Consider the following 12434-nt stretch of genomic DNA (forward strand, 5'->3'; position numbering starts at 1 on the left):
ATCTGTGTGTGTGTGGGGGAAATCTTTTGTGCTAGGGGGATCTTCTGTGCTAGTGTGACATGTGTGAGGGGGGGATCTGTGCTAGGGGAAAGCTGTGTGTATGTGGGGACCTATGTGAGGGGGAAGATCTGTGCAAGTGGGGCAGGTTCATATATGTGTGTGTAAATTTGGCTCTGATACTAGCCAGTGCCTCCCCATCCACTGACCTCACAGCACGTCCCTGATTATTACCTGACACCTGGGCACAGAGCAGAGTCCAGAAAGCAGCACCTCTGGTAAGGACTAGTATGGCAGCTCACATAACCTGAGTTCTGGCAACCCCTGGTGGCAGGGAATCATACTGCAGGGGGACAATGCAAAACAAACAGAGTTCTAACACTTATGTCCATTTTGCCAAGGATGTGATTCCACCATATTTGTGTATTCATTTTAAACTTCTATTGCAATCAGACAGAATATTTTTCCCACTTAGGAGATAATGGAAGATAACATTGCTCCTTTGTACGTAAAAGTATTCTGCTCATTTCAGGAGACAGAGCTTATCCTTCCCAACCCTGACTCCTCACTCCTCTATTGCACTCAGCCACAGAGCAAGAATTTGCTTACAATACAGTGCATGCCTCTACCAGATCAGTAATTGCCTCTACTAGATCAGTTATTGCCTCTACCAGATCAGTTATTGCCTCTACCAGATCAGTTATTGCCTCTACCAGATCAGTTATTGCCTCTACTAGATCAGTTATTGCCTCTACTAGATCAGTTATTGCCTCTACTAGATCAGTTATTGCCTCTACCAGATCAGTTATTGCCTCTACCAGATCAGTTATTGCCTCTACCAGATCAGTTATTGCCTCTATTAGATCAGTTAATGAGCGTACAGTTGGTCTCCTGAAGGGGTGCTTGAAAGGTCTGGGTTGGTAGAGCACTTACAGATGTGCACACATACATCTATCCTCTGTGCGCTACAAGTCGCGCCACACATAATGCGAGAAATCATCATCAGCGGCTGTAACACTGTAACGTAGTCTTTAGCGTGTAGATACACCCGCAGATGCATAGAGAACATAGGCATGCTGTATATCATTTTAATCATCAGAAGCTTCTTGTGCTATCTATTCACATCGCTGTACGAATAAACGCATGAAAAGACCCTCAGCGCTACCGAGTCACGCCACGGCATGGCGCGACTAGAAGGGCTGTTTAATGCGCCAGGAGGCTAGATGTATGTGGACCCATCTGTATGTATGGAACAATATTGTCTGTCAACATATTGCACTGTGGCCCTGATTCAGAGCCGGACGCTCTGACAGAGCGCTCGCTCTGAAAGGGCCGTCCATCTGAATTTTTAGAGCGGCCTCCTGGCCACTCATATAGCTGTGGGTGACCACCCACAGCTATAGTGAGCGGCCAGGAAGATGGTCGCGATGGTCAAGACCATCGCAACTATCGGGCTTGTGACGAGACCCTTGTGGTAGGGTCTCGTTGCCGCAAGCCCTGGAGTGCTTTCGGCTCTATCAGAGCCGAATACTCCCACTGACATCACTTGTGATGTCAGTGGGGCCGGCCCCAGACGGTAGGCGTTCCCATGGGAACGCCTCTGTCTGGCCAGCCACGCCCCCGGCATGCCCACCAAAGGGGGCGTGCTGTCACTCACCATCGACAGCACGCCCCCTTTGTAGCGAGACCCGGAGCGTCGGTTTGCCCGACGCTATCCGGGTCTCGTGCATGCGCACGACGGAGCGCCTCCGTCGTGCGCATGCGCACTGGGCCAACATCGACCCGCTTGCGAGCGCTCAGCATCAGGCCCTGTGTACTATATTGCATAATATCACAATACAGAATTGTTTATCTTTACAGATTTAACATCCTGCACCAGAACTTGAAAAACATTGCAAAAAATGTGTTAGGAACTATATGTAACATGCATGAAGTGTAGCACAATCAAGAATGTGAAGACAAAATTGAGACAGTTTTATTTATAAACTCAAAATATGAGGCTTTATTTTGTGCCTTTTGTTGTCTCACAACAATTTAGGTCTTGGCAGCTCACCTGTGCTACATAGAACAAGCTCACTTTGTGACTGGTTTAATTGGGCAGTTACTCTTTGCAGCAGAGAATCAAGAAATTGATTGTGCCTTTCCTGAGCAGCTGTCATTCTCTCCAGAGCATCAGCCATTCTCTCCTGCCCAGATGCCATTCTCTCCAGGCCAGCTGCCACTCTCCCCTGTCCAGATGCCACAGTAGCTCCAAGATCTGTCAAGGCAGAAATAAATATTATAAGTTCAACAAAGTTTAAATTGTTAGTATTTTTTTCTATACATTCAAAAAAAAAACAATATTTACCTTCTATAGCTTTGACTTGTCTGTCTTGAATGGCCATTAGCTGTTCTTCTAGATCCGTACCTCTGTCTGCCCTCATTTCCTGTGACAATTGGTGCTGGGCAGATGTTGGTCTTGTTGGCGAGTCTGATGATGGACACTCTGGTGTTGGGGACTCAAGAATTGATCTTGGTGAGGGGCTTGGAGCTTAATAAAGTTAATTTGAATTACGACAGTGTATTTATTTATTTTTTACACAATTCTTGAATATGTAATGCTAGATGTAATCAAACAAAACATACAGCACTAAATTTATAGCTTGTTTTGCATTAAGAAATAAATGAGGGGGGCGGTCTGCGCTTCACAATTGTGGTGGGGTTAGGGTGGGGAGACTGGGAGGGAGGTGGGATGAGGAAATGGTAGGTGCAGCAGCGTAAAAACAGGAGTACCTGTGCCTGTTGGTTCAGACAGAGGAATATGTGGTACATGTGCGCTCCTAAGGGTGTGTGTGTGGGAGAAAGGGAAGGTGAAAAAAAAGCGCAATGCTTCCCTAAGTAGTTCTGTTATATGGTGTGGGGATTAGCAGATAAGTATTGTGATCCTCGGTTGGGGAGTGGGTGTCCCCTTTCAGGGGGCTCTTTTCCGTGCGGTCCTTACTCCTGCACGTTCCCCTGCTGGACCTTTGGTCTACAGTTTTACTGAACCGGGATGTGGGGTGTGAATAAAGGCCCTCATTCAGAGCCGTACACTATTTGCGGTCGTTCGTTTAAAAACAAGGGGTGGCTATTCAAATGATCCGTACGCACATTGCAGTCTGTTCACACCTCTAAGTCTGAACGAACGAGCAAAACATACGCTCGTTTATTTGTTAAAAACGCCCCCTGGCCGCACGCATCCTACGTCATGTCCGCTATTTATTAGATTAATCGAGTACATCGACCAGCGTATGAACTGCTCGCTATTCTTGTGGTTGGTGTTTGCTACCACAAATTTGCGTGCAGTTCTGGCTATAAAATAACCCAGTGACGTGGTCAATGACGCTGCTGTTTTAAATATACACACCCATAAAACGCCCGCTTTGACCTTTAAGCACGCCTGCGTTCGGATCTCCACTCCCCATTTTCAAGCACCTTCCCCTGTTACCACCCACATACGCCTCATTCTGCCACTCAAAATAGCAGGCACTCGCTATATAGCGTACAAAGGATTTTCGGCCGCACTGACTGGTTCGCGCATGCGTACTAAAAAGCGTACGCATGCGCAGATGTGCAAACATCGCTCGGAACGAGCGTACTGCCGCTAACGAGCGGCTCTGAATGAGGGCCAAAGTCCAGTACTTAGTGCAGTAGCGGCGTCCCGCTCTGTCTCTGGGGATCTTTGTACCTACTGGTAGGTGTGGGTTGTCCTGTGGTTCTTTGCAGCTTTAGCTGTGATTCTAGGTGTTAGCCGAATGTTACGTGACACCTCTGCGAGCCCGCTGGGTGTCTGGCAGCCGTGCGCCCGTCGACATTCTTTGGTGGTGTGATGCAATGCGGAGAGCCGCGTGGTGGGGTTGATCCACGGTCCTGTGGAGTCAATAGGTGGTATTGGGCACAGTGATGAGGCTGGTGGAGGGGACCCAGGGTCTGCCTTGCGGCGCGGTGCTGGATCCTCTGCAACCTTTCTTTGTGGTGTGGTAATGAGTACAATGGTCAGAGTTCTGGTGGTTGGTGGGGGGTGCTGATTCGCCAACACGTTTCGGCATTGGTGCCTTCTTCAAGGAGGTGCCTCCTTGAAGAAGGCACCAGTGCCGAAATGCGTTGGTGAATCAGCACCCCCACCAACCACCAGAACTCTGACCATTGAAGAGAGTGTGGGAGGTTCAGGAGGACTGTGGTAGCTCCTGAGAAGAGCGTGGGAATGCCAGGGGTAACAGTGGTGGCTACAGAGGACAGTGGTGGCTCCTGAGGAGTATATGGGAGCTACAGGGAGACAGTGGTGGGACCTGAGGAGTATATGGGAACTTCAGTGAGACAGTGGTGGCTCCTGAGAAGAGTGTGGGAGCACCAGGGGTAACAGTGGTTGCTCCTGAGGAGTATAAGGGAGCTTCAGGGGGACAGTGCTGGCACCTGAGGAGTATATGGGAGCTTCAGGGGGACAGTGCTGGCACATGAGGAGAGCATGGGAGCTTCAGGGAGACACTGATGTCTCCTTATAAGATCATGGGAGTACCTGGGGTAATAGTGGTGGTACCTGAGTAGAGCGCTTGGACTACTGGGAGGACAATGGTCAGAGTTCTGGTGGTTGGTGGAGGGTGCTGACAATCCACACAGGACAATCCACACCTACCGGTAGGTACAAAGATCCCAGAGACAAAGCGGGACGCCACTACTGCACTAAGTACTGGACTTTATTCACACCCCACATCCCGGTTCAGTAAGACTGTAGACCAAAGGTCCAGCAGGGGAACGTGCAGGAGTAAGGACCATACGGAAAGGAGTCCCCAGGAAGGGGACATCCACTCACCAACCGAGGATCACAATGCTTATCTGCTAATCCCCACACCATATAACGGAACTACCTAAGGAAGCATTGTGCCTTACCCAATAAAAAGTTGGATCCTACACTTATTGTCTGCCCCATTTGTATTCACCCACCTACACTCACAAACATCTATACAACAGCCACATATCCACACTTCCATTTCCCCAACAGCCCCACATTTCCACTCCCTTCCTATCCCACAACCCCCCCCCCCTTTTTTTCCCCTTCCACCCCCTTTTTTTTCACTTTCCCTTTCTCCCACACACACACCCTTACGAGCGCACGTGTACCACATATTCCTCTGCTTTGTATTAAGTTTCACAGAACATAGGTGCTCTCCTAGGCTGTTGGCGGTGGAAGATGATGATAAGGACAGCCCTCTACTTCTGGAGCAACAACTGGCTATGGAGGGATAGCCACCACTGTTTCCCCTAGAGCCCGCTTGTTCTCCACAGAAGCCCCACACTCTCGTCATGAGACCCTACACCATCTTCAGAAGTCAGCACAGTTCCCTCTGGAGCATCACTGTCCTCCCAGTAGCCCAAGCGCTCTACACAGGTACCACCACTGTTACCCCAGGTACTCCCATGATCTTATAAGGAGACATCAGTGTCTCCCTGAAGCTCCCATGCTCTCCTCATGTGCCAGTACTGTCCCCCTGAAGCTCCCATATACTCCTCAGGTGCCAGCACTGTCCCCTGAAGCTCCCATATACTCCTCAGGAGCAACCACTGTTACCTCTGGTGCTCCCACACTCTTCTCGGGAGCCACCACTGTCTCACTGAAGTTCCCATATACTCCTCAGGAGCCCCCACTGTCCTCAGTAGCCACCACTGTTACCCCTGGCATTCCCACGCTCTTCTCAGCAGCTACCACTGTCCTCCTGAACCTCCCACACTCTCTTCAGATGCCCCCACTGTCCCCCTGGAAAGCTCAAGCTCTCCATAGGTGCCCTCACACACTAGGTGTCAATTGCTTTTTCCCCCCCGTGGGCCTGCAGGTCATTGACTTGGTTGATGAAGAGTCATTGCATCCACAACTAATTATTGTCTTCAGACAAACACCAACTGTATCATCAAAGTTTCAGATGTATTGTCACATCTATCGTCAGGACGAGATGATAGATGTGATAATACAATTTTTCAGATCTGGGTAGTGCCGCCCTATGTTGGAAATTTTGAACTATTGGAGTCTGAATGATTCCCGGGAGGGCACCCAGGCTTAAGGTATATTTTATATGGAGTGCCGGTCATCTACCATTATTTGTATATATATATATATATATATATATATATATATATATATACCTCTCCTTCATCTCATAATAAACACCTGTACCACCACGACCGTCACCTCCACCCCCATCTCCAGCCATACTCAACATTCTATTGTCATTCACACCTTTGTTATTTTGACCCTTGATCCTAATAATGTGGGGTGATACAACTAAAGGACCTGGAGGTAATGGTTCATACAGCAACGTGGGGTCACCTCTCCCTCCAAAGGCACCAATAGAGGCTCCCAGTTTATTGTGGAAAGCATAATGGGGTCCCACAATATGAGAATACTGTCAACATGTCTCAAACCAAATACCTTTATCTGACCCAGGAAATCCTGCTTAAATAATATATTTTTTATAAAAACAAATATTGTTGTGTTTTTAATTAAATGTTCACACACTGATAAAGACATTGCCATTTCTATCTAATTTATGTGCCATAACTACGGGCATTACTACGCAGTTGAGCGCTAATCAGCAATCTGCGCATTAGCCTGAGTCGCATGCGTCAAGGTACATTACCATAGTCGCTCGCAGTGACTATTTACTCGCAGTTTGATTGACAGTCACAGAGCGTTTGTGGGAGGTAAAGCGGAGTGGCTGCAAAGCACGCAGCTGTGTCGCGAACATTTAATTCGCCATGTCATATCCTGCGTCTGCGATCCCCGTATGCAAGAAAAATGTCTCAGGCATCTCAGTTCCCGCGGTTATTCTGTGTCACCATAGGGTTATTCAGAAGACCGATAATCAAATGATCTGTGACCGATGATGCGTTTTCGTACGAAGATGCTTGGATTTGCAAAGTTTCAATACATGCAATATGTCTCAATACATAACTCAGCGGATGCGACATTTGCATATTTTTGCACAGCATTTGCATACACAGCCGCAGCAGAGGCGGTATTAGCGCACATCTCTGAATCAGGCCCTATGTTTGGAATGAGCAGACAAAACCAGTAAATAAATTATTTTTTTTTAAGTAATATATGTTATCAAATTGTTCATTGAGACAATTATGAAACTAATAATCAGAACAATATATCTACACTTATTTGCCATGGCAGCTACCCAAAATGTTTACACTTAACTATTATAAAGACTTTTTTAAAAAAAAAGTATTATCCCACATGTTGAGTGCCCAACACAAAACATATTTACCATAAAACAAATGTTTACAAAATAATTTTTTAAGTGTATGGCAGTATCCAAGGTTACCTTAAAAAGCGACGCATGTCGGTGTGTTACTGTGTACGGACAATGGGCCTGATATAGCAGTGCACGCAAATGCACTGCTGAACGCAGATTCCCGATAAACGGGTATCTTCGCATGCGCAGAACCCATTCTGCACATAGGGCACTGTATGCCTTTGATTGAAAGGCAGAGGCGTTTACGTGTTGGTGCGGGGGATGGGATGGCCTGTATTCTCGGAAACCGGGGCGTGACACCCCTCTTTTCCGGAAGTGGCAAGGCCAGGATCTGCATCCATATCTACACAGATTCCGGTCAGCCTGCGTAAGCTATGGTTTACTCAGCTGGCCGGCGCCGTACCACCAGGGACGTAGTGAGGGCGGCACCAGTGGAGCTTGTGCCTCAGGCACCTGCTCCGGCTAGGGCGCCACAGCAGCAGTCATCCAACAGCCACCGGGCACTAAGTCTCAGCATGACCACCAACATGCACCTTCTGTGCATGCGCGGCTTACTCACCGTGACTCTCTCCATGCTGCACCGAGGAGCAGGAAAAGGAGCATGCACATTGAAGAGAAGGAGAGGGGTAGGGAAGGGGCTGGCTGGAGTGACGGGCTGGTGTGGAAGGGGGCTGGAGTGGCTAGGGTGACAGGCGACTGTCGGTGGCAGAGGGGTGGTGTGACAGGGGGCTGGGGTGGCAGTGGGGTTGTGAGATGGGGGCTGGGATGGCATAGGGGTTGTGAGATGGGGGCTGGGGTGGCAGAGGGGTAGTCTGATGGGGCTGGGGTGGCAGAGAGGTGGTGTGACAGGGGGCAGGGGTGACACGGGGGCTGGGGTGGTGTGACAGGGGGCTGGTGTGGCAGAGGGGTGGTGTGACAGAGGGGTGGTGTGTGACAGAGGGCTGGTGTGGCAGAGGGCTGGTGTCGCTGAGTGGTGGTGTGGCAGAGGGGTTGTGTGACAGGGGGCTGGTGTGGCAGAAGGGTGGTGTGACAGGGGGATTGTGTGATGGGGAAGTAGTTATGTGACCAGCGGCTGCAAGACCAACGGTCACAATCCCGACTGCTGAATGCCAGCAAAGGATTCGTGATAGGCATCGAAATCCAGATGCCTATCATAATGCCGACACCGGAATCCAGGAGGACGCGTGTACGAAGCAGGGGGGGGTAGGTTTAGGGCATTTAGTGGGGTTAGGTTTTGGGGGGGTTAATATTAGGCACCCCTAGGGGGGAAGGGTTAGGCACCCCCCGGGAGAGATTAGGGTTTAGGCACCCCACCAGCAGGGTTAGGTTTAGGGAGCGGTAAGAGGGGGTTATGGTTAGTCGCCCTCAGGGGGAGATTGGGGTTAGGTACTAGGGGGGATGTTAGGGTTAGGCACCACTAAGGGAGGGTTAGGGGGGAACAGGGGAGGTTAGGATACTTACCTGCCTCTGTCGGGATTTTCATCCTGTCGGGCAGCTGCTGTCGAGATTTGAACAGCCGCCAGCATTTCAATCCCATTCCGGTGACAGGGGGCTGGTGTGACAAATTGGTGGTGTGACAGAGGACCGGTGTGATGGGGCCGGTGTCACAGTGGGCTGGTGTGACAGGGCTGGTGTGACAGAGGGGTGTTAAAACAGGGGGCTGGTGTGACAGGGAGTTGGTGTGACAGTGGGCTCGTGTGACAGTGGGCTGGTGTGACAGGAGGCTGGTGTGACAGAGAGCTGGGGTGACAGGGGGCTGGTGTGATGAGGGTGGTGTGACATAGGGGTGGTGTGACAGGGGCTGGTGTGACAGAGGGGTGTTAAAACAGGGGGCTGGTGTGACAGGGAGTTGGTGTGACAGTGGGCTCGTGTGACAGTGGGCTCGTGTGACAGGGGTGGTGTGACAGGAGGCTGGTGTGACAGAGAGCTGGGGTGACAGGGGGCTGGTGTGTTGAGGGTGGTGTGACAGAGGGGTGGGGTGACGGGGCTGGTGTGACAGGGGGCTGGTGTGACATAGGGGTGGTGTGACAGGGGGCTGGTGTGATGAGGGTGGTGTGACATAGGGGTGGTGTGACGGGGCTGGTGTGACAGAGGGGTGTTAAAACAGGGGGCTGGTGTGACAGGGAGTTGGTGTGACAGTGGGCTCGTGTGACAGTGGGCTGGTGTGACAGAGAGCTGGGGTGACGGGGCTGGTGTGATGAGGGTGGTGTGACAGAGGGGTGGGGTGACGGGGCTGGTGTGACATAGGGGTGGGGTGACAGGGGGCTGGTGTGACAGCGGGCTGGTGTGAGAGGCGGCAGGGGTGACACGGGGCAGGGGTGACACGGGGCAGGGGTGCAGTGGGTGGTGTGACAGGGGGCTGGTGTGGCAGACGGGTGGTGTGGCAGAGGGCTGGTGTGGCAGAGAGGTGTTGTGACAGGGGGATTGTGTGACGGGATGTAGTTATGTGAGCAGCGGCCGCAAGACCACCGGTCACAATCCCGACTGCTGAATGCCGGCAAAGGATTCATGATAGGCGTCGAAATCCAGACGCCTATCATAATGCCGACACCGGAATCCAGGAGGACACGTGCCCGAAGCAGAGGGGGCTAGGTTTAGGGCATTTAGTGGGGTTAGTGTTAGGTTTTGGGGGGGAGGTTAGTATTAGGCACCCCTAGGGGGGGAAGGGTTAGGGTTAGGCACCGCCCGGGAGAGATTAGGGTTTAGGCACCCCTCCAGGAGGGTTCGGTTTAGGGAGCGGTAAGAGGGGGTTATGGTTAGTCACCCCCAGGGGGAGATTAGGGTTAGGTACTAGGGGGGATGTTAGGGTTAGGCACCACTAAGGGAGGGTTAGGGGGGGACAGGGGAGGTTAGGATACTTACCTCCCTCTGTCAGGATTTTCATCCTGTCGGGCAGCTGCTGTCGGGATTTGAACAGCCGCTGGCATTTCAATCCCATTCCGGTTACAGGAGGCTAGTGTGAAAGGGGGCTGGTGTGACAGAGGGGCTGGTGTGACAGAGGGGTGGTGCGACAGGGAGCTGGTGTGACAGAGCTGGTGTGACAGGGGGCTGATGTGATGGAGCTGGTGTGACAAAATGGTGGTGTGACAGAGGACCGGTGTGATGGGGCCGGTGTCACAGTGGGCTGGTGTGACAGGAGGTTGGTGTGACAGAGGGATTGTGTGACAGTGGGCTGGTGTGACAGCGGTGGTGTGACAGAGAGCTGGTGTGATGAGGGTGTTGTGACAGAGGGGCTGGTGTGACAGGGGGCTGGTGTGACAGGGGGGTGGGGTGACAGGGGGCTGGTGTGATGAGGGTGGGGTGACAGAGGGGTGGGGTGACAGAGGGGTGGAGTGAAGGGGCTGGTGTGACGGGGCTGGTGTGACGGGGCTGGTGTGACAGGAGGGTGGGGTGACAGAGGGGTGGGGTGACAGAGGGCTGGTGTGACAGGGGGCTGGTGTGACAAGGGGGTGGTGTGACAGGGGGGTGGGGTGAGAGGGGGCTGGTGTGATAGAGGGGTGGGGTGACAGGGGGCTGGGGTGATAGGGGGCTGGTGTTGCTGAGAAACCACCATATAGGTAAGGTGTATTTTTATTGCATACACACAAAACTGGATTTTATTAGTGGAAATGAATATATATCTAGCCCTCCATGCCCCAATTCGATACTGCCCCATATGTTTATTTTGGGATGTAGTTATAATACCGACGCACGGAAAGTTGTCTGATAGAATTCTGGCGTCGAAATCCCGAATTAGTACTAAAGATAGGCATCTAAATACCGACACCTATCTTTAGCCCGACGACGGAATCCTGACAGACGGCTTCCCGAATGAAGCTAAGCGGGGACAGGGTTACCTGTTAGCCGCAGGAGGGGGGGGTTAGGATTAGGCTAGGGGAAGGGAGGTTTAGGATTAGGCACCCCCTCGGGAAGGTTAGGTTTAGGGTGCGGGAAAGGGGGGTTAGGTATAGGCACCCCCGGGGGGGACTTAGGGTTAGGCACCAGATCGGGAGTTTTAAGGTTAGGCACCCCTAAGGGAGGGTTATTGGGGGGAGAAGGGTAGGGTTAGTATACTTACTGATGGGCCCAGCTAGTTTGTTGCTCATAGTGAGCCATTCAAGCCTCTGTGTCGCGCCATGGAATGTTACGTGATGGCTGGACAGCGCTTAACCGTTGGGTGGCGAGTGCTCCACTGTCGTAATTTGTACTGAATACCATACTGTTAAATTGGATGGATATCACATTCACGCATTGTATTTGCATGTTCGCACAACCAATCTTCTTAATATCACATAAGCTCTTAGAACGGGACGCAAATCAGTACACATACTGTACATAACTGTACAGTAGTGTATTTGCAGTGTTGTGCACTGCTTTCAATGAGATGGGATGAATTATTCTATAATGGTGGGGTACTGTGTATATATGTACTAGTATAATATTTTGAAAGGAAGACTTTTTTTTATTATTACAAACAGCAGCGGGTGGGTGGAGTGCACAAGGATGAGCCCGCTATGTGCGCTTCTTGATATAGCTGGCGTGGCTAGAGGTTAGAAGATCGCTTTGCAACAGTGCTTGTCCCGGGTTCGGGCCCTGGAAAATAATATTTTATTTTTGGCACTGTCGGCGCTGTCCCAGTCTTAGACACGATAGTGAAACTAGTAGTGGGCTGTTTAAAAGTGAGACATTACAAACTGATTGTGCATTTTAAAACGCACACTTGCGGCACTGTAGGCACTGTGGTGGCTGTCAGATCTGGGCGTTGAAATGGGATCTCTGGCGCATGCCCAGTGGAGCCGCTCCATACGCTAGTCGCGCTATGCCGTGGCGTACGGAGGATCATGCCCAGTGGGTTGGGAGTCACACACAATGGGATCTCTGGCGCATGCCCAGTGGAGGGGTTGCAATGGGATCTCTGGCGCATGCTCAGTGGAGCCGCTCCATACGCCCGTTTGCGCTATGCCATGACGTATGGAAGATCATAGCACTGCGCATGCCCAGTGGGTCGGGAGTCACACCCAGCGAAAGTGGGATGTCTGTATTACATACTGACTGTGCGGTTAAAGTTGCACACTTGCGGCACTGTCGGCGCTGTCCCAGACTTTGACACCATAGTGATTTCATGACTTTAGAAACTAGTAGTGGGCTGTGTTTAAGAGAGAGGTCTCTGTATTACAAACTGATTGT

General features: G+C 51.2%; 1 protein-coding gene across 3 annotated transcripts in view; it reads right to left on the minus strand.

The window, feature by feature from the left end:
- PHF11 (PHD finger protein 11) overlaps window positions 1–12434 on the minus strand; it is a 119452-nt gene that overhangs the window by 71304 nt on the left and 35714 nt on the right. For 2 of the 3 annotated variants that reach the window (XM_088469103.1, XM_088469104.1), the window contains exons 7-8: window positions 2345–2527; window positions 2051–2254 (exon numbers count right to left, since the gene is read on the minus strand). The exons of the other annotated variant lie outside the window; for it this stretch is intronic. In XM_088469103.1, coding sequence (XP_088325229.1) covers window positions 2051–2254; window positions 2345–2527 — 387 coding nt within the window. The remainder of the gene's footprint in view (window positions 1–2050; window positions 2255–2344; window positions 2528–12434) is intronic. 3 annotated transcript variants of the gene reach the window in all.

The sequence above is a fragment of the Taudactylus pleione genome, unplaced genomic scaffold (genome assembly GCF_031769625.1).
Source record: "Taudactylus pleione unplaced genomic scaffold, aTauple2 ptg000089l, whole genome shotgun sequence".
Classification (NCBI taxonomy): Eukaryota; Metazoa; Chordata; class Amphibia; order Anura; family Myobatrachidae; genus Taudactylus; species Taudactylus pleione.